The 20,146-nt window shown below is 38.3% G+C and overlaps 1 protein-coding gene across 1 annotated transcript in view; it reads left to right on the top strand.

Annotated features, from left to right (window-relative positions):
* The window catches only part of pigg (phosphatidylinositol glycan anchor biosynthesis class G), an 87,203-nt gene that overhangs the window by 28,834 nt on the left and 38,223 nt on the right, over positions 1 to 20,146 (top strand). The window contains exons 6-8 of the mRNA XM_041990277.1: positions 3,413 to 3,625; positions 10,316 to 10,533; positions 11,658 to 11,942. Of these exons, the coding sequence (XP_041846211.1) occupies positions 3,413 to 3,625; positions 10,316 to 10,533; positions 11,658 to 11,942 (716 nt within the window). The remainder of the gene's footprint in view (positions 1 to 3,412; positions 3,626 to 10,315; positions 10,534 to 11,657; positions 11,943 to 20,146) is intronic.

Below are 20,146 nucleotides of genomic sequence, written 5' to 3'. Positions count from 1 at the left end.
AACTTTAAACACAGATGATCAGGGAGAAGATCGCCGATCCGTTTGTTTTCCTGGATTCTTCCTGCAAGAAGCAAGGCATCAACATAGACAGGGCTGATGGGAGATACCACAAATGAGTTCATTCATTTTTTATTTTGTGGCTGTGGCTGTTCTACATGTTGTGACAACCCTCCTAGAGGGTATCAATAAAGCTTTTGTTTGTAACTGCGAATTCCAGCTTTTTTGGTTAGATTTTCAAACAAACATTGCCCTGATTTCAACCCACAAACAAGATGCAACGTATAAACTCAGACTTTATGCATAAAATGGTTGCAGTTTTCGACGCTCCTCAGAACTCTTTTCTTTTTTAATGACTGCAGTTTGACTGTGCTGAGGGGGAAAAGGGAAGCAATGAGATGCTGCTGCTCTTGTGATGAAAGCAAAAATGCACCATTAAATTTATTTTACACCATCACTGTCTTCCAAGTAATTGAAAGCTGTGGGACGTTTCACTGTTGCTGTTTTGTTAGGTTTATGACTTCAGGGGTAGAGCCTTCGATGCCAAATTTATCTTGATGAGGATTGTGAAATGCTTTGAGACAAGCTCTTTTTGTGTGAGCTGAAATATCCTCCACTGCTGACAGTGGATTTTTACCCGTTCCATACGCCCATCATGAAAATATTGTTATTTTTTGTAATTTATTTTTTATTAGTGAAATGGTATTGAGGTAATAAGTTGTGACTTTAGGTTTTGTAGAGTAAATATCCACTGTGCTTCCCACTTTCACTGATTTATGTGACACAATTGGAATTCAATATTTGGCCAGTTTTGGGAAGCTGATGTGTTCACTATTAAAGACCATTTATGCTCTACGCAAAATATGGAAATGGAGCATTTTGTCTGTCCTCTGCATCATTTACGTGCGTAATTTAGTCTGTTTTCGGGGCCCTTGTGGATCCGTATCTGATGGCGCAAATGGAGTTGTACCACTGGAAACTGGGGGAGCAGTGTTGAGCAGAATAGCTGACACGCAATCCGTGAAAAGAGCAAAGAAGAAGAAAAAGAAGAAGACGAAGAAGAAGGAAGAAGAAGAAGCTGTCAGTGTATTTAATGGTTGTAAAAACCACTACTGTAGTGTGGGAGCATAAGTGGGCCTTTAACCATTGTGCCCTCCTCAAATTTACCACCCTATAATTACCTTCATAGACAAAATGTCCAGGCACAAAACCACTGTCTAAAACCCGGAAATATGTCTGATGTTATGTTTCGCAATTTAATATGGTCAATTAAAAATCCTAAAAGAAATTGTTTGGCATTTGAAATCAACAACATGCACTCTGGACATGATACCATCCGACTTTCTAAAAACAGTTTTTACATCAGTACAAAGTGATCTCCTACTCATAGTTAACAGCTCACTGGCATCAGGCATTTTTCCCAAGTCACTAAAGATAGCTGCTATTAAACTACTCCTAAAGAAAAGGACTCTAGGCGCCTTTATAAGGGACAACTATAGACCGTCTCTAACCTCTTTTATTTCTAAGATTATTGAGAAAGTTGTATTTCACCAGCTTAATGACTTTTTTATATGGATGTGGAAATCTTGATAAATTTCAGTCCGGTTTCCGACCTCATCACAGCACTGAAACAGCTCTGGTCAAAGTGTTAAATGGCTTTAGGTTGAATACTGATTCTGGTCAAGTATCAGTCCTGGTTCTGTTGGATCTCAGTGCTGCGTTTGATACTGTAGATCACAGAATCCTGTTGCACAGGCTGGAAAACTGGGTTGGACTTTCTGGAGCGGTCCTTAACTGGTTCAGGTCCTATTTAGAAGGCCGGAGTTATTTTGTTACGATCGGCAGCTATGAATCCGAGCGAGTGGCCATGACTTGTGGAGTCCCCCAGGGGTCAGTCCTTGGACCTCTTCTGTTCAACTTGTATATGCTCCCTTTGGCTCAAATATTACAGAACTATAGCTTTAACTATCAAAGTTATGCAGATGATACACAACTTTATGTGTCTCTGTCACCAGACGACTGCAGTCCAATAGACTTAATGTGTCAGTGTCTGGAGCAAATAAACACCTGGATGAAGGAGAATTTTCTACAGTTAAATGAAGACAAAACTGAGATTATTCTGTTTGGTAGCAAAGAGAAGACAGTCAGCATTGGTAAACACCTGGAGACTCGGGCTCCTAAAATCACCAACCAGTTTCGTAACCTTGGACTGTTGATAGACCTGACGTTCAGCAGCCACATCAAAGCTTCAATAAGAAGCTTTTCACCAGCTCAGAAACATCAACAGAATTAAAAGTTTAGTCTCCCAGAAAGACCAAGAGAAACTCCTCCATGCATTCATCTCCAGTAGGCTGGATTACTGTAATGGTCTTTTAACAGGACTTCCTAAAAAGAGCATTAAACATCTGCAGCTCATCCAGAACGCTGCTGCTAGAGTTTTAACCAGGACTTAGAGCTCTGAACACATCATACCAGTTTTAACATCTTTATACTGGCTTCTAGTCAATCACAGAGTAGATTTTAAAACCCTTCTGGTTTAAGCCCAGAATACATTTGTGATATGTTCAGAGATATTAAACCTAGCAGAGCTCTTAGATCCAAAGACTCTGGTCAACTAGTCCAGACCAGAGTCCAGACTAAACATGGAGAAGCAGCATTTAGCTGTTATGCTGCAAACAAATGGAACAAACTGCCAGTGGAGATTAAACCTTCACCAAATGTAGACATTTTTAAATCCAGATTAAAAACATTTATTTTCTCATGTGCCTATGCATGAAATCTGCACGGTAACTTTTTAACTCATCTTGCTTTTAATAATTTAATGTAATTTATTATTTTATTGTGATACCTGCTATGTGTTTCTGCCTTTTACTATTTCCTAATATCTGTAATGCTTTTGTTTTATGTAAAGCACTTTGAATTGTCCTACATGAAATGTTCTATACAAATAAACTGCCTTGCCCTATAAAACCACAAAATGTTCCATATTTCTTTGTGTTTCTTGTAATGTTTTTTTGTTTGTTTGTTTTCGTTTTGTTTTTTTTTTTTGTTTTTTTGCATGAAACAAAACAAAAACAACTTCAGACCTACTCAGAACTTTCAAACATTAAGTAATTTTTAAGATTATGAACTCTTTAATTACCAGTTTAATTATTTGAATTATTGTATTATTTATTGCAAAAACAAAAAAACACAAAAAATGGATTATTTTAATAAATATGAGGGAATTAGACTTTGGTGGTGATTTGTCTAGTATTTTCATGAAGTGCCATATACCCCTTCTGGGGACATTTGTGGCAATTATGTCTATGCAAAAAAATGAAAAACTGAGATCATTTTTCTTATTATATCACTGTTCTTGCAGTTGCAGTAGTTTTTATGTTTTACTTCTGTGTTCTTTGCCCTGTCTTGTAAGCTGGAATGGAGAAGCCTGGAGTGGTGGAGCAGGTCGACCTGGCTCCGACTCTGGCCCTGGGACTCGGTCTGCCCATATCTCAGAACAGCGTGGGTCGGGTCATCCCGGGCGTCTTGGAGGAAACCCCGCTCCGAGACCAGCTGCGCTTCCTGCATCTCAATGGTTACCAGCTCAGCTGCCTGCTCAAAGACAGCATGCCTGATTACGAGAAAGGTGGGTGAAATTCTCAGTGTTCTGCCTCCTGGCTGAAAGCCAGGACCCTGTCTGACAGCTGGTCTCATCTTGCTGTATTGTTTCTGGACTTGTGATAGACTCAGAAGCTACTTGTTGCAGTCACACAGCAGCGAGTCTCTGGCAAATAATTTAAGATACAGCTCAGAGCAAAATGTAGTGCAGTTCTTTTTCTCTCACCTGGTGTCAATCAAACTTTCTTTTGAGGTTGGTTGAGCTGTCAAATATGCAGCGGGTCAGTTCCTGTTATTACAGGCTTCACACAGATGTAGAAGCTGATTTAGATTTTCATCTGAGCTCTGTCTCTTATATTCATATGGTACTTCAGCCATTGCTACCCAGTAACGCCCGACACTGAGAAACCACACTTAACAATTTTTTCTTCAGGGACGCTGCATGACGTTGCAGCCGAGTTTCGCTTTAGTCAAAGTCAAAGCCAACTTTACTTATCTCAGTTTGACAGTCCTCATTTCATAGTACAAATTAAAACCAATCATTAGGAACATAAAAACAAACCAGACAATTAACCAAGAAGAGAACGTGTTAATCTGTTGGTTAATGCAGGACAACTTCTGTTTCCATCACATACCAGCAGTTCTTCCACACCTGACCACAAGCCATTTCTCCCATCGCTGCCTACATGTCCCACATCTGCATATGTTTTGGTTGCGTTTACCCATGATGCCGTGCACTGAACCCACAATGCTCTTACTTTGTAGTCCACTTCCTGTATTTGAACCGCTTGATGCTGACAGAGTCCACTTCTTTGATCAAATCGGAGTTCATCTGCGCATAGACAATACCCCAAACGAAGCGGACTTTCCGAGCAAACGGACTAGAATTCAAATCAAAAAGGCTGGTATGAATTCACCCTAAAATTAGTGGGAATAACAGAGCACATCCACATATAAGTAAATTCCACCATATTCCACGTGTACAGTTGAAATCCAGCTATTCTCGTCCGTGTTGTTCTTCAGCGTACTGGATGTCCACCGGACGTCATTTCAAACCAGCACACAACACGGTGTGGTTTGTAGTTTCATGTGGGACCAAAATGGTTCTGTAGAGCTGTGCTACACCAGAACCAAGACTAACTGCAATGAACTAATCACTTGGTCAAGTATCAGCTATGATTATTACTTTATATAGAAGCCTTAGGACTCAAGGCTGTTGTGCATACTGGTGAAATGGTGGGTTGTTTACTGGGGAGGACTGCACCTTGTTGCCTCTATTTATTACCTGGAAATTGAAACTGTTGAAAAGCCATTTCAAACAAGGTCATTATATTTGGTATCTAATGTATTATTCAATCCACTTGGTGTTTGCTTTATCTGTCCTTCAAATTCCTAATATTTCTGAGCCGATTTCAAAACGAACATGGAGTGTTTGTATTTAAAAACCACCTAATAAGTTGAAAGGCATAAACTGTATTTTACTAAATGAAATGGTGAATTGATTCTTGGTTGTTAATTTGTTCAGGAAGTAGTTTCAGATTAGTGCTGCTAATACAGACGGACGGTGCAGAACTATTGTGACTCAGTGTTCGCTTTAAGTAGAAGTCATGTGCATTAAAGCTTCTTCTTCTCTTCATAGTTAACCTGAAGCAGTCTGATTTAAATGAGGCCAGAATCATTTTACAAGTTCAGAAGATTCAGTTTATTAAAGCTCAGTGCCACTTTGATCCTCAACATAAATGGACTCCAGACTCTTAGACGTTACTTCATTGTAAAGTACCATTCGGAAGTGACAGATGATGATAAATAATCCCCCAAATGTCTTTGATTACTGTGTTCTTGCAGTGTCTTGTCACGAATTAATCAAATGTATTGACTGAAACTGCCATATGCAGTGTACTGACTATAAAGAAACAGCAGTTTTTTATTGCAGAGAAAGATCAACTCAGCTCCCTCAGGAACTGAATGTCTAAAGAAAACCTGTCTAGAACTGATTTCTAAAAGTGCATACATAAATTACCTTTCAAGTGCAAAAACTCCTCCCAGAAGACTTAAAGACTTCAGGTCTGTGGTCTGTTCTTGAACATTAATGCTTTCCACCCTTTGTGCAAATGCATGCACATAACTTCACATGGTTTTGCTCCCTGCTTAGATTTCGGGGTCACACTGTTTGTCAGAATTATCCATCTCTGAGCTTTCCTCCCAGCCCTCCTATTCATCTCCCTCTACTGCTGTCTCTCTGCTGCCGACCTTCACTTACTCAAACATTCAGTACACCAATGACAGCCAGTGCTAATGTATGTTTGGTCGGAAGTAATGTGCTTTATCTTTTTGAGAAAGAGCTAGAAGGAAATATACAAACAGAAAGCTAAACAAATTATCTCAAACAGAATAGTTTAAGATGTGGTAATTAGCAAAACCAAATGCAATTTTTCCTAAAATGAAGTTCTCTTAATTCAATGTACTAACCAAACACAATGATACTCAAACTTATGTTGGTTCCTCTCCAAAAAGCACAAAAAAACAAAAACAAAATCATGATACAAGAAATCCTTTTGAAACATGAGCTGAGTTAAGCTTTCCAGATAGGGTTCCTTGTTTTATTTATGAATAATTCATGAGAGCCTAATGGACACTTTAAGTCTTTACCCATCAGCTGCAGCCTCACTAGTCTGATACAGACCTCCTCCAAAAAGCTCAGATCTGGTGCACTGTTTAAAGTTTATCAATGTTTATCACCTGCCAGTGGTGCTAAAATGTGTTAGCTTTGTTAGCAAAATAGCTCAGAGGAAGGCAGTATTAGTCAGTTAGTTTGGTTCTTGGGTCAAAAATGAAATATATTGGATATAAATAGTGTGCACACTCTTAAAATGAAAGGAATTTGTGATGTTAAAAAATTAGATGACAATATATTAAACTTATTAATGTGATAACCTGTACTATTGAGTTGAAAAAACAAACAGATCTGTTAAGGGGAAAATATTTAAAATAAAAAACACAAAATAAACTTGTTGCATAACTGTGCATACCCTTAAATGAATACTTTGTTGAAATATTGTGTAATGCACGGCCACACATTCTCAGTAGCATGACTGCGCATGATTTAGATTATCCATATGTACACTTAAAACCTTTGAAAATTTTCTAAAATAATAAAATTGTTTTATTTATTCCAACATCCAAAGGTCCATCTGGGAATAAAGGCAGTCGAGTAATTTGGCTGATGAGAAAATACCTAAAGTTAATGACATTTTCCTGAGCCATTACATTGTTTTTAGAATGCTAATCAGAATGCTAAAACTAAACTAGATTTCAGTAGCATCTGCATCCTAGACCTGCTAATATCAACATATTTGCATCAGAGATTTAGTTATCATATATCATACATCATATATCATATAATGACATCAGATATCGTATATCATATCATATCATATCATATAATATCTATAATATCTAATCTCATATGTATCATATCATAGCTCATGTATCATTAGCCTGAGGCACAGTTAATCTGTAGACCTAAACGCTTGTGTATTCTCCCATCTGTCAGTTGGGTGGTTTTTAGTGATGGTAACACAATATTTACAGTATGATGTCATGCTTCTCTAGTTAAAATGAGAAGAATTGAATTCATGTTTTAAAATTACGGTTAATTAATTAGAAAAAATGAATGTGTTAAAAAAATGTAGGCATTTAATCGCGGTTTGCATTACAAACAACACGGATCATTTGTCAGTGCACGATCTCCTGGTTCACCGTTTACACTTACACATACGTCGGAGCTCAGCTAACACAGTTTTGCTAACTTAGCTACTTTAATGAGGAGTGTGGACGAAAACATTTAAAAAATTAAAAGTACTGTAACATGTTGTAGACTCTTAACTTGAGAAAAGCCGGAGCTGCTAGTTAAAGTACTTCAAATGGCACCTTAGCTATAGGGGTGCCTTTACATCAGGATAGTCCACTAGACTCGGTCTGACTGGGGACTCGGTTGAGTTGGGGGTGGTACATTCTTCAGACTGCATTCACGCTGCACTTCTGAAACATATCAGACCTTTAAATAACGTGTTCTACTCCCCACCAAAGGTGGTGCTGAACCGGGCAACTACTGTTATGCAATTAAAATGCAATTAATCAAGAATAATTCATTACAAAGCACCTAATTAGTTAGATTGTTTTTTAAATTAAGTCCCACCCCAGTTAAATTTAAAAGAATATATATAATATGCAGAGAAAAACGGATGTGTGAGCAGATACAACTGTTACACAAGGAGCAAATGTTGCATTTTCAGTGTTGGACATTAAATACTTTGTGTCACCTGCAAAACTCTGGCAGCACATTTTGTTCTGGTCCCTGGTTTCCATAGTGATGGCACTAAATGGAAATGATTTCAACAGACTCACATTTGGATGGTAGATTTTTGTTGTTGTTTTTAGTTTCTTTCAATCTACACACTTTAAGAAATCAAGAATCTTACCCAAGTCTTTGCTTTCAGGAGAAAAAAAAAATAGACGCAGTAGAGTCTTCAATGCTGGAAAAGTGGGATATTTGGGATATTGTAAGTAGAGCCTGTTGGACGTTTGTTAGGGTGAAATCTTACTGAGTGTAAAAGAAATCAGGTTTCTGTTGGATAAGAAGTTTCCCTGATTCCAGGATTTAATTATCTTTCTTCAGCCAGATGAAATGTATTTAAGATAAAAAACTTTTTGCATTGGTTCAGTGTTAAGCTACTCACAGCTTGTTCCTTGATGATTTTGTCATGTTGCGGCAGCTCCAAATCTTGGCCATCATCTTACTTCAACTAAGCCTGAGAATGACCTGCAACATATTGAAGTAAAACTTCCTACGTGGAGTTCTGGTAATATACTGCTTAAACATCATTGTTGTTCCTTCACGTACCTCAGCCTGGCTTCTTTATTTCAATCTTCACATTTTGTTTTTCTTGTGCCTGTAACCTCAGGCATCTTGAAGAGCCATTAACCAATCCACACACTTTTAGACAGATGAAACATGGCCAGGGCCATCGATATTGTGTGATTCATGGCTGGGGCTTAAGGTTCCAATATTTCTACCAGCCCTTGTCTGACAAAGTCACTATTTTATCACCTCCATTCTTATGCTGCTGAGGTTGATTTTATACTGCAAATAATTGTTTTTAGGAAGGCGTGTGTGTCACTGAAGTATACACGTAGCTTTGTCCTTCAACTAAAATGTAATACATTACAGTGAAATGCGAGGGGACATCATTTCATCTCTTTTTAACATGTGAATGAGTCATAACTTGTCTTAGCACCCAGACAAATTGTACAAAGGAGTAAATCTTTTTTCTTTTCAGGAATATTACTGACACAAGAGATGGGAAAATAAAATAGCGTGTTTCAGAATGATGGATGAAATCATAAATGGGATTACTGAAGTCTCTTCTCCGGGGAAACAAGCAATTAAAAGTGACAGTGTGTTTTTTCTCAGAAGTCTGCAGAGGCTTTTCTGAAATGAGACGAGGCACTCTAAACTTTTCTCAGTAGTTTCTGAGTTTCTAATAGTTCTGCAACTGGTTCCTTGGCTTAGCACCAAACCTTGGTTACAACCTTTCTATATGTCACAGCTGACTTTGCAGCAGACATTTTGCATGGAACAAGTTCAGATGTTTTGGAAAGGGCTGCGTTTGGTTGGATGGCTCAGTTGGCAAGAGGCCTGAGTTCAAATCCTACAGGGGATAAATATTAACACCTTCCAGTTGGGTCCTTAGGCAAGACCCTTTTTCTGTTACCTAACCACCTTCAGATGTAAGTCACTTTGGAGAAAAGTGTCTGCTAAATGTCTGTAGAATAAAACATTCCACTTCTGCACCTGTGTGTGTTGGTTAGTTGTACAACATGTACAAAAACTAACTTCCTCTCAGTGCTTTGCAACCCTCATTAACCTGTAAAACTCCAAGACAGTTTGTGCTATTTTTTATCTGCCTGTTTTTCTTTTTCTTCTATTTAAAGACACATGTGGGAGCTTAACCCTTTAAATCCCAGTCAACATCCTGACTTTATTTTTTCAGGACAGCCACAGTTGTCAGATTATGAGGCTAAAATGATGGAAAATAAATGAATCAATTTTTGTTCTTTTCAGACACAAATAAAATTTTCTGCTCAGTTGTTGGTCTGTAGCTGCTCCTGATTGGACATTACTGTCAATTTCCTTATCTGATTGGTCGAAAGTTTGACAGGAAGTGTCATAATTACTCGATTAAAATATAGGTCTTTTAGCAACATAGTAGTAATAGAGAAATTTGTATTATGAAAATGTGATAAACAATGCTGTTATCATGGATGGATCACTCATTCTGGATTTCCATATTGACATAATAAAGCTGCTCTACTGGACTGAGATCTGGTCACTGTGGAGGCCGTTGGAGTCCAGTGAACTCATCGTCATGTTCAAGAAAGCAGGTGGAGATGATCTGAGCTTTGTGACATGGTGCATTATCCTGCTGGAAGTAGCATCAGAAGATGCTCCACTGTGGTCATGAAGGGATGGACATGGTCAGCCTCTGACATCAACAAGACATTCTGGTCCATATAACTGTTGCTCACTGCATATTTTCTGTTTTTCAGACCATTATCTGTAAACCCTAGAGATGGTTATGTGTAAAAAATTACAGTAGATCAGCAGTTTCTGAAATATATCAAAGTAACTACTCTTCTCTGTTTCCTTATCATCCAGTGGAAGGTTTTGAGCAGTTTCGAGTGGCAGAAAAGGCTCATGGGAACTGGATGAAGCGCTACCTGGAAGGAAACACCTCTGAAGTGCTGACCAACATGGGCAAAAAGGTCCTGAAGCAATATTTGGAGGCTCTGGCTGCTATGAGCTCCACTCTTAGCAAGCAGCTGGGCAGATATGACATGTACTCGATGATCGCAGGCATGGTGTTTGTGTTTCAGGTGAGTTTCAGGCATTTACTTTACTGTTCAGGCAGCCTTGCGTCACTAAACTGACTAAGAAGCATTTTGACACAGAAAATTTCTTTTCTTTTATTTTTATATGAAGTGTTGCTGTTAGTTAAGTTGTCACACAGTTTGATTTGATGGCAACAATTACTGACCGGTGCCGGTAGTGTGTAACTCAGTGGGCTAAATTGTTATCGATAGCTTATCCTTTAGGTGATCTACGGCATTTATATCCCGTCCAGGATATGGTTTACAATCCAGATGCAAAATGTAGTGTTTATTCAGAAACTTTATATGGTAAATCCAAATGAGTGATCTATCATTATTTATCACATTTTATAATAAAGAAAAATCATAAACACTACTATGTTGCTAACAGACCTCTATTCTGGCCTTGAAATTATGATGAAGTCAGACTTTCCACCAATCAGAGAGCTTAGATTGATGGTAACGTCCAATCAGGAGCAGCCAAAGATCAACCAGTGAGCAGAAAGTTCTATGTGTGTGTGAAAAGAAGAAAAATAATGCTCCTCTATGGCTGGAATAAAGCCAAGAAGACGTTTCTGATGCACGGTGGCGCCACAAAGCAGCTGAGCTGGAGTTGGTTTAGTGAGGATAGCAGGTAAATAGTAGCAGGAATAACTGGAAATGAGGAAAAAGTGGAAACATGGAAATAGTTTCTGTTGTGTGTTTGTTTCAATAACAATATTTTTTCTCCTGAAAGACTTGAGAGAACGATGAGATGAGAAAAGGTTTGGTCACTGTTGATCTGTGTGTTATTTCTACAAAGTTCTGTTAGTAATAAATTCTGTTTTCTTGTTTCGGTTGGCCTTTATGCTGCTATTTTACATCATTTTAGCCTCATAATCTGACAGCTGAGGCTGGAAACATCATGGTGACTGGGATTAAAAGGGTTGAGCTTTGGGTTGAGATTTTATAGGGAAAAAAACAGACGGTCCAAAGATGGAGCTTTATGGGTTAATCGCATCTTTGAGTTTTAAAATATTAAATATCTAAATAAACCAAATAAAGTATTGAGTTCATGCGGCTGTAAAAAGCTGCACAGATAGCTGGTCAAACTTAAAAGCTTTTTCTCTCCGTCTCTCTGGGCCTTCCAGCTCCTGTTAGTGTTACTGCTGGCGATGCCCGAAGCGCTGAGCGCTGCAGCAGCCGTGGACCTCCCCATCCTCTCCTCCCTGCTCTCCCTGCCTTTCTACCTCTTGTGCCTGCTTCTGGCCTCAGTGCACGTCTTGGTGTGCACATCTGCAGAGAGCTCCTGTTACTTCTGCAGCCTCTCCTGGGGTCTCGTGTTTGCTGCTGTTGCCTTCTCCTCGGCCATGTTTTGTATTCTGATCTCCATAGCAACACGTAGACTCCCCCTCGGACCAAAGATCCACTGGAAGGTGAGTAAGATCAATCAAACCACCCAAACACAGGTCATAAGAGATGTTTCTTCCAGTGAAAGAAATGTGTGTAATATTAGTGTGTTTAGCTTTTTATGATCTGCAGCAGGAGAAACCCATTTAATCAACAGCAGCTCTGAGGTCTGGCTGCTCTTTGCTAGTCTTCTTCCACCTTGTGATTAAGCTAAGTAACAAAAGTCTTTACTAATACACTTTAAGTGACTTGATTGCTTCTGTGCTGTGAGGGAGATTTCCTAGAATCTGTGACAAAAAATCACTGAATGCTTCTTGGTCAATAAGAGGATGTGGACAACATTTATATTCATCAAACACCTCGTTGTGCTTTTAATCAGTGATTGTAAAGAACCAGCCTAATTATGCCTTAATTATTCCTCGGTATCACACAGGAATACGATAAGGTAATAAGTATAGAGTCATTTACATCAGGGGCATCTCTTCCATTTACTTGGTGCAGTTGGGGATGGGTACAACAATCTTTCGGGCCAAGTTTGTGCTGAAGCTGCACTACTCAAATGAATCCGACCTTTTAAATAACGTATTCCACTTCCCGCCAGAGGGAGCGCCACATCAAGAATTACTGAAGGAGAAGGTGAGCCAAACAATAAAGAAGAAAACTGGCTCATCTATTGGTTAAACAACTTCTGTTTCCACCACATCAGAACAAAACATGGAGCTGCATCAGATCCTAACGGCCTTTGCTTGATCATATTTCTACCGGACCAGGAGACATTTCTCCACTCAAACCAGAACGCTTCAGAGCGCTTCTTTGATCTGATTCAGAGTTTGTTTGCACATCTTCACCTCCCCAAACGAACTGGTCACCCCAAGCACACGGAGTAGGATTTGAATTAAAAAGGCTGGTGTGAATGAGCCCTAAAGCCTCAAAAAAAGAATTTTCTTTATTATTCATTGTTCTCTTTTATTATTCAATTCATTCATTCACTTTGTTAATCCTTATTACACATTTTCCATTAAATTCATTTTCCATTTTTATCCTTTTTAATGCATTATCTTGTTTTTACTGGGTACAAGTGATGTGCTTGGGAGTCTGACCCTGGACTGGGAACAGTGTGGTTCTAGTCGGAGACACTGGGTTGTATGAAGACAGGACATCTGCCAGATAAGACAGATTGTCATGGGAGAGGAGTGGAGAGGAGAAGGGGACTGTCTTATCTATCTCGTACCAGGCAGTGTAAGGGTTCCAGGTCCTTGAGGTCACAACATGGTGTAGAAAACTTCTTTCTTTTGTCTTTGCTCTTCACAGCCTCCTGAGATTTTCCAGGGATCTATGAGATGCTCTCCTACAAATTATTCTCTCTCTGCTTTGTAATAAATTTAGTCAGAAGTCTAACAATAATTTTTCTACAATGGACTTCAACCACCTGAAAATTAGACAAAAATCTGTTTTTTTTTTGTTTTTGTTTTTTTTAAACCTCTCACACGTCCATTGTGGAGACACAGCTGATCAAGCTAAACCTTCTGTCATTGTATTTAGGATTAAAATCAAATCACTTGTGCCACCCTTTTCCTGGTCTGAGCCCCTTTTAAAAAAATATTCTAGATCCGCCCCTGCAAAAATGCTACTTACCTTGTCCACACATAAATGGCACAGCCAAATTATCTGAAAATCTCTAAAGTTCCCTTTAATTGCCCCAAAAATGCTTTTATACAGTATGTGAACGAAAGGTGCAAACGCAGAAAAAAATCTGCTTATGTCAAGATACCCAAGTACCTGTAGACAGGGCCAAAAACTCCCTGACAAAGCATGTTAGAGGTGTGTAAACTTCATCTGAATAAACTGCTGAGACAAAGCATTTGACGGATAGTTTGGTAGCTCAACTTTACTTCATGATTTATTTTATGTTTCCCATACAGCAGCGATATCGAATTATACCGCCACAACAAATTGAAATGAAAAGGCAGTGTGTCTTTTTTAATGGTCTAAAAAGTAATTCTTCTTTTCCTGCTGCCTCGATTTGCTCATTATACATTTGCTGTAAAGGTTACATCTCATTTCCCTCCTGGAAACTTGGAAAAACTGCCTACATGGCAGAAAAGTGAGAAGACATTAGGCTGGGTAAGAAAAGAAATCCCAGATCTGTACACGGCAGAATCTGCAGGAAATATTCAGACTGTGGATGCTTCTGTGACTCAGGCTGTTGAGTTTAGCATCACACATATATACGTGTAAAAGGAGTTATGGTTGAGTTGGTAGATACCATTCAAAGAGAAAGTCACCTCATCATCCAGCTGCAGATCTTTGGGAAATGTATAGAACAAAATGAGGATGGTAAAACGGTCTGTGGTCGGACTCACGCAGGCAAAGGGAAGCAGACCAACAAGCATCACAAAGAACTGAACTGCAGCCGATTCTGACAAAACTGGACTGTATTAGTATCTCTGGTACCTGAGAGAAAACTTTAGATGTCAATGATAAAAGTTCCTCCAAACCACATGATATGGTGATTCGTAACAGATGGACAGAAACTAGAAAAACCTCCAGCTTCAACACACGTGCAATAAAAACACAAGAATATAAATAAGTTTTACTGTCCAGAGGAAAAAAAATTGTTAATTGTGGGTGATAATAATAATTGTTGTGGCTAACATTCAATTTACATCAATATTAAAGTGAGACTTTGGAGCTGAATATAGTTTTATTTTTACATTAAGACTATTCATTGATTTATTTAGAACTTATTGGTTTTTCCTAAAAGTAGACATATCATGCCCTTTTGTCACAAGCTTACACAGTTTGGTGAGATCTCATTGAAAAATCTGCAACACACTTGATGCTATTCTTCATATCTTGGTAGGAACCAGTGCTTATTTGACTTCCTGTTGTCTTTCTATCATCTCCAATCAGTCTGTCCATTCTCCTCTGACCTCTGACACCAACCAGACATTCTGGTCCAAACAACTGCTGCTCGCTGGATATTTCCTCTTCTTCAGACCATCTCTGTAAACCCTAGAGATGGTTGTGTGTGAAAATCCCAGTAGATCAGCAGTTTCTTCCTCATCCTGATGCTCAGTTTGATCTTCAGCAAGTCGTCTTCACCATGTTCTCATGACTAAATGTTTTTTAACCTCTTGTTGACAAGAGCCTCCATAACGGGGGAGGGGGCAGCATGAGATGCATGCAGCACAGACGATCTCTGCACAGACCAGGAAGCAGCAATCCTAACAAGTAGCATACCACAATGATGGGGAGAAACTCAGCTACAAGACTCTACCAAGCGCTGGCATCCAAACCAAACAGTTCAAACCCCAAGCACTTACATGGGGATGTGGGAAAATCATGAGAACAGCTCTGTCCACTTTAGAGCTTCTGCTAATTTCTTCACACAAAGAATGAAAGCAGAGACTCTGCTGATCACAAATATGTCTGTCTCATCACTGTGAGACAGAAACTTTAGGGGCAGCAGCCAGAACCAGAAATTATGTCTGACTTTTACTGGTAGATCATGAAGGTCCTGCTGGTTTCCATGGCAATGAAGGAGGTTTATAGTGAAGGATCACTCTTCCTATCACAGACTATCTTGGGCTTCACTTCTTTCATGGAGGTAAATGTGGGGGCTACCCCTGGATCCTCCTGACTCTGAGCATTGACAGAGGTGTCCATCAGCATCATCATCGGCCAATGGCTTCCTGAGATATTGACTTGTGTAACATCTCTATTAAATACCTAGAAAAGTGCTCAGGTTCAGTTTTTAGCTTCTACTTTTGTACAGTTCCTCATCAGACTTTACTCATTTCTAGAAGAACTGGGCTGCTGTCCTCTGGTTTTCACTGGAGGTTATATGGTTGTCTTCTAGATAACCATTTACATTTTCTACTCTGTTTCAGGTGAATTTACTCTGACACAGTAACACATATCTTGATTCTGACGCGTCTGTAGTGATCTCACATGACTCAGCTTCCTTTAGAAACCAAGCTTAAACATACAGGCCTTGTAGTTGTGAAGATAATTTTGGGTGTCTGTCGGACAGGAAGGAAAAAAGTAAAGTTTGTCAAAAACAGTTAAACATTGAACAGATGTACCTATTAAAGTGACCAGTGATTGTACAAGATTTATGTGTAAATTTATAAAGAAAATTTTTAGTTTTTATATGATGGTAAAAGCTTCACAAAGGAGTCATAATGCTTGTTCCAGTTTGACGACTTCTCCAGCCACAAAATGTGGATTAGATTACTGAACTTTTTAAAGTTCACTTGCAGAAAATGCATCAGTATTTCAGCGTTCATAAAAGTTAATATTTATTGACTCTGGGCTGTAATTCTTTCCCAGCTGTAAAAGCTGTTATTTGATCCATTTAGTCCTGAATCCTGCTGCACACTCAGATCCATTTTTACCTGAAACAGTTTTAAAGTTATTCTTAGAGGAACGTCCTTTAGCTTTCATACATTAACTCGCCGTTAATGTCGGAATCAATATTTAGCTCTTATTGATTACTTTAAAAGCAGTGCATAGATTTGCTCCCACTGCTGCTACAGGACAGCACAGAATGACTGCTTCATATCATGCCATGTTTTTTTTTTCCATTAGATTTACAACCACAGCTTATCTTCACAAGCAAAATATTTTAATGTGTTTCCTGAATACTTTCTGGTAGCTACTGATCACTAATCAAAAATCTATTACTATTTACTAATCTGATGCCATCACCATAGCAACCCAGCCTGCTTTGAGCCACCTGGAACACCAGAACTATGTCAGGTTGCTTTTCATTGACTTAAGCTTTGCCTTGAACACCATCATCCCAGAGATCCTGGTCTTTAAATTCCTTCAGCTCTGTTGGCACCTCTGCTGGTCAGCCAACACCTCTGTCACGATGACGAAAGCTCGTCAGAGGCTCCACTTTCTGAGAGTTCGTTAGCATTAACTAGCATAACAAACGTCATAACACCCGTTGTGTCAGGTTCAGCTGGATGGCAGCATGGACATGTACAATTTAGTGTCAGTTTGACGACTGGTCACCAAAATTTACTGTGTTTTTGTTGTTGGGATAAAATCCAGTGTTTCCTGAACCATGATATGACAGCATGTCATTTGTTCTCTGATCTCTGATTGGCCAGGGTTCCTCACGATGCGAACACACCCCCATCAGCGAACCAACAGCATCAGCCACTGCCCCCCCTCAGTGTCGCACACAGACAGAGAAAGTCTACATGAAGTAAAGCTCCGTGTTCTTCGCATTTACATTAAACTTTTCCACTTCTGTTCAAACAGCCAAGAAATGTGCAAGTCCTTCCTGATTTCCTTGACTTTGTTAAGAATATAATCAGATTCTCATCAGTTGTACTTTAACATCGTTCTTCCTTAAAGAAGGAACAGTCAAGCCAGACAAACAGGTATTTGTAGGTGTTAACAAACTGAATTTCTAAACCATCAACAGTGAGAAGACTTTGTGATGGTAGTTAAATTGTTGTAAGTTTCTGTTAAACATCACACATTTTATTTTTCTTAGAGAAGAAGAAGAAGGTTGGTGAAATCCAACAGCAAACTGCTGAAACTGTTTTAAGGAGGTGACAGACTTCAATAATTGTGTCTTTGACAACAAGCAACCACTTGAAAATTAAACAAACTTAATAAATCGCTGCATCAACCAAAAAATGGGATTAGAAATACAGTTAAATCTAATCTCATATCCCTGAAGTGAGTTTGGGAGTTTATGTCTAGAAATACAAGAAACGTGGAACAAGAAGAAAACAGTAAAAATTAAAGATACTAGTAATAATAAGCAGAAATAAGCCCCTAACCAATGATTTAAATGAGACTCCTAATCTTTGTAAGTTCTCTGAAGTAATACAGGAGTTTAACTAGATTTCTTTCTTTTCTTTTTTTTTTTTTTTTACCGTGAAATAGTTATAGCTGGAATAAGAAAGCTGGCAGGTGATATTACAGATGATTGAGTCAGAAATGCTGTTTCACTGCTGCTTGATGGAAAGGCAGGTTCAGCGCTCCGCCTATGGACTGATAAATCATATACTCACATTGTTTTGTGTTTTTTTTCACAGCATCACCAATGATGCGTCCTTTTTATTGCACTAACATGATAAAGATTAGATTTTAACTGGCAAAAATGACACATCCAATAATTTGATGCAAAATGGTCAATTTTATGACATTTCATTGAGCTCGGTGGTGATACGCAGATGGCTTCGCTTTGTTAGGCTTTCGTTCTTGTTGGCTGATTAATGCTACCCGGGACAAGGTCCTGAAACTCCTTGTGGAATATTTTTGCCTTTAACCTTTTCAGGTCAAGAGAAGAGCCTGAGGTTCAGCGTTTGATGAGGTAATCAATACTAGACCACTCATATCTGTTTGATTGTTAAAAGGAAGGACCCAGAAGCTGATTAGCTTTGTTTTACACTGGATTCAAAAAAGAGGAAAAAAAATCTGATGAGAAGCCGTGAAGCTCACTGATAAATCTGGTTTGTTGAAATAAAGAAAACACAGTTTATCTTGTACAGTGGGTTAGGTGACAGGATTTCTCTTAGCTGTAACTCTCTTGACTCTGCAGGCTGGAGCAGTCAGCAGACCTGAGACACAGAACATTAATGTTTCATACACCGAAGGCATGACAGGAATATAATGTGGTCCTGACCCGGGAGGTGATTTATGGAGTTGAAGCAGAAGTTTAAAACTTATCTTGGAACTGGTAACCAATTCAGTGTATATATACATATATGTATATATATATTTATATATGTATATATATATATGTATATGTATATGTATATGTATATATATATATGTGTATATATATATATATATATATATATATATATATGTATATGTATATATATATATGTATATATACATATATGTATAAGTGTGTGTGTGTGTGTGTGTGTGTGTGTGTGTGAGTGAGTGGACTGGACTGCAGCCTCTGCATGAGGTTTCTCTGTGTTCAGAGCCAGTGAGCAAGAACTTTGGAGAAAAAAACAAACTGTGATAATGTGCCCAGCCCTAATATAAATATTATATATATATAAACAAAACATTGTTTTAATGTGCCAAAATAGATTTTATGTAAAGCACTTTGTGCTACTTTTTGAATGAAAAATGCTTTATAAAACAAATTGGAATCAGAAAGTGTCAGAGAGCTGAGAAACATCTCTGTTTGCCATGATGTTTCATCTGAAAAGTAAAAAGTTGTCGGCAAAAAAAAAAAAAAAAAACACCACTTATTTCTAATTTAGAGTTTTGTGCATAGAGTGAACGAATGAAATGACTATCGAAAAACCTGAGTCAACAACTGTGACAAAAGCATGGAATAAACATGTATTTTTTGAGAGGGTTTTAACTTTGAAGTCTTTTAAACTTTGCAAAAAATATTATAACTGAAAATGTTTTCATTAAAAAACAAAACAGCCTGTTTTGTTAAATCAAAAATATTTGCAGCCACAGTTTTAAAGTCTTGAATGTGTTCCCACTTGTCATTGAGTTTTGAGTGTAACTACTAGACTTAAATATTTAACTACCCAACATGTTGTATAAATAAGTTTCTGCTGGCAGGTATTTTTTGGTATTTTGAAGGAAAATCAATTCTCAAACAACTCAGTCCCAAAGCAAGCCCACCGCCGTAGCCTGCAGGTAGTGTATGTAACCACTCAGCCTCTCTGTCATCAAGGTAAACACAAGCTAGGATGCATGCCTGTTGTTTGGCGGGTTGAAATATTATCACTGAGCTAAGAAGCTGGCTGAACTCTGTTTGAACTGACTTTGCATTGAATAAAATCATTTTCATACAAGTACCAAGCTGGACAAACTCCAGGCCAAAAGATGGGATGGTGGCATCCATAACAGGTGCCTCACGATTTATGAATGACATCTCATGGTCACCGTGGCAACGTTTTAAAAGCAGTAGTTGTGATGGATAATTGGATGCTTTGAAAAGTCTTTTCTGCTCATCAACAGCAGTTTTAAAATAAAGTTGGAAAAATTAGAAGTTAATTGACTCATTTTTATCTTTTTGGGCTGAATGAGTGAAGCAGGTATAAATGGAGTAAAATTTGACAAGTCTGTTTTAAAAATGTAAAAAAAAAAAATTAAAGACATTTATAAAAATAATTTTAGTTTATGTACCTTTTGTTACCATATGATATGTCACAAGTACTGTAGTGTAGAAGGTTTTCATCGGTGGCAGAAGATAAGTATAATGTTGTATACAACAGGG

The sequence above is a fragment of the Melanotaenia boesemani genome, chromosome 7 (genome assembly GCF_017639745.1).
Source record: "Melanotaenia boesemani isolate fMelBoe1 chromosome 7, fMelBoe1.pri, whole genome shotgun sequence".
NCBI lineage: Eukaryota > Metazoa > Chordata > Actinopteri > Atheriniformes > Melanotaeniidae > Melanotaenia > Melanotaenia boesemani.
Note: the sequence above shows the minus strand (reverse complement) of the source record. Positions and strands in the feature narration are given on the sequence as shown.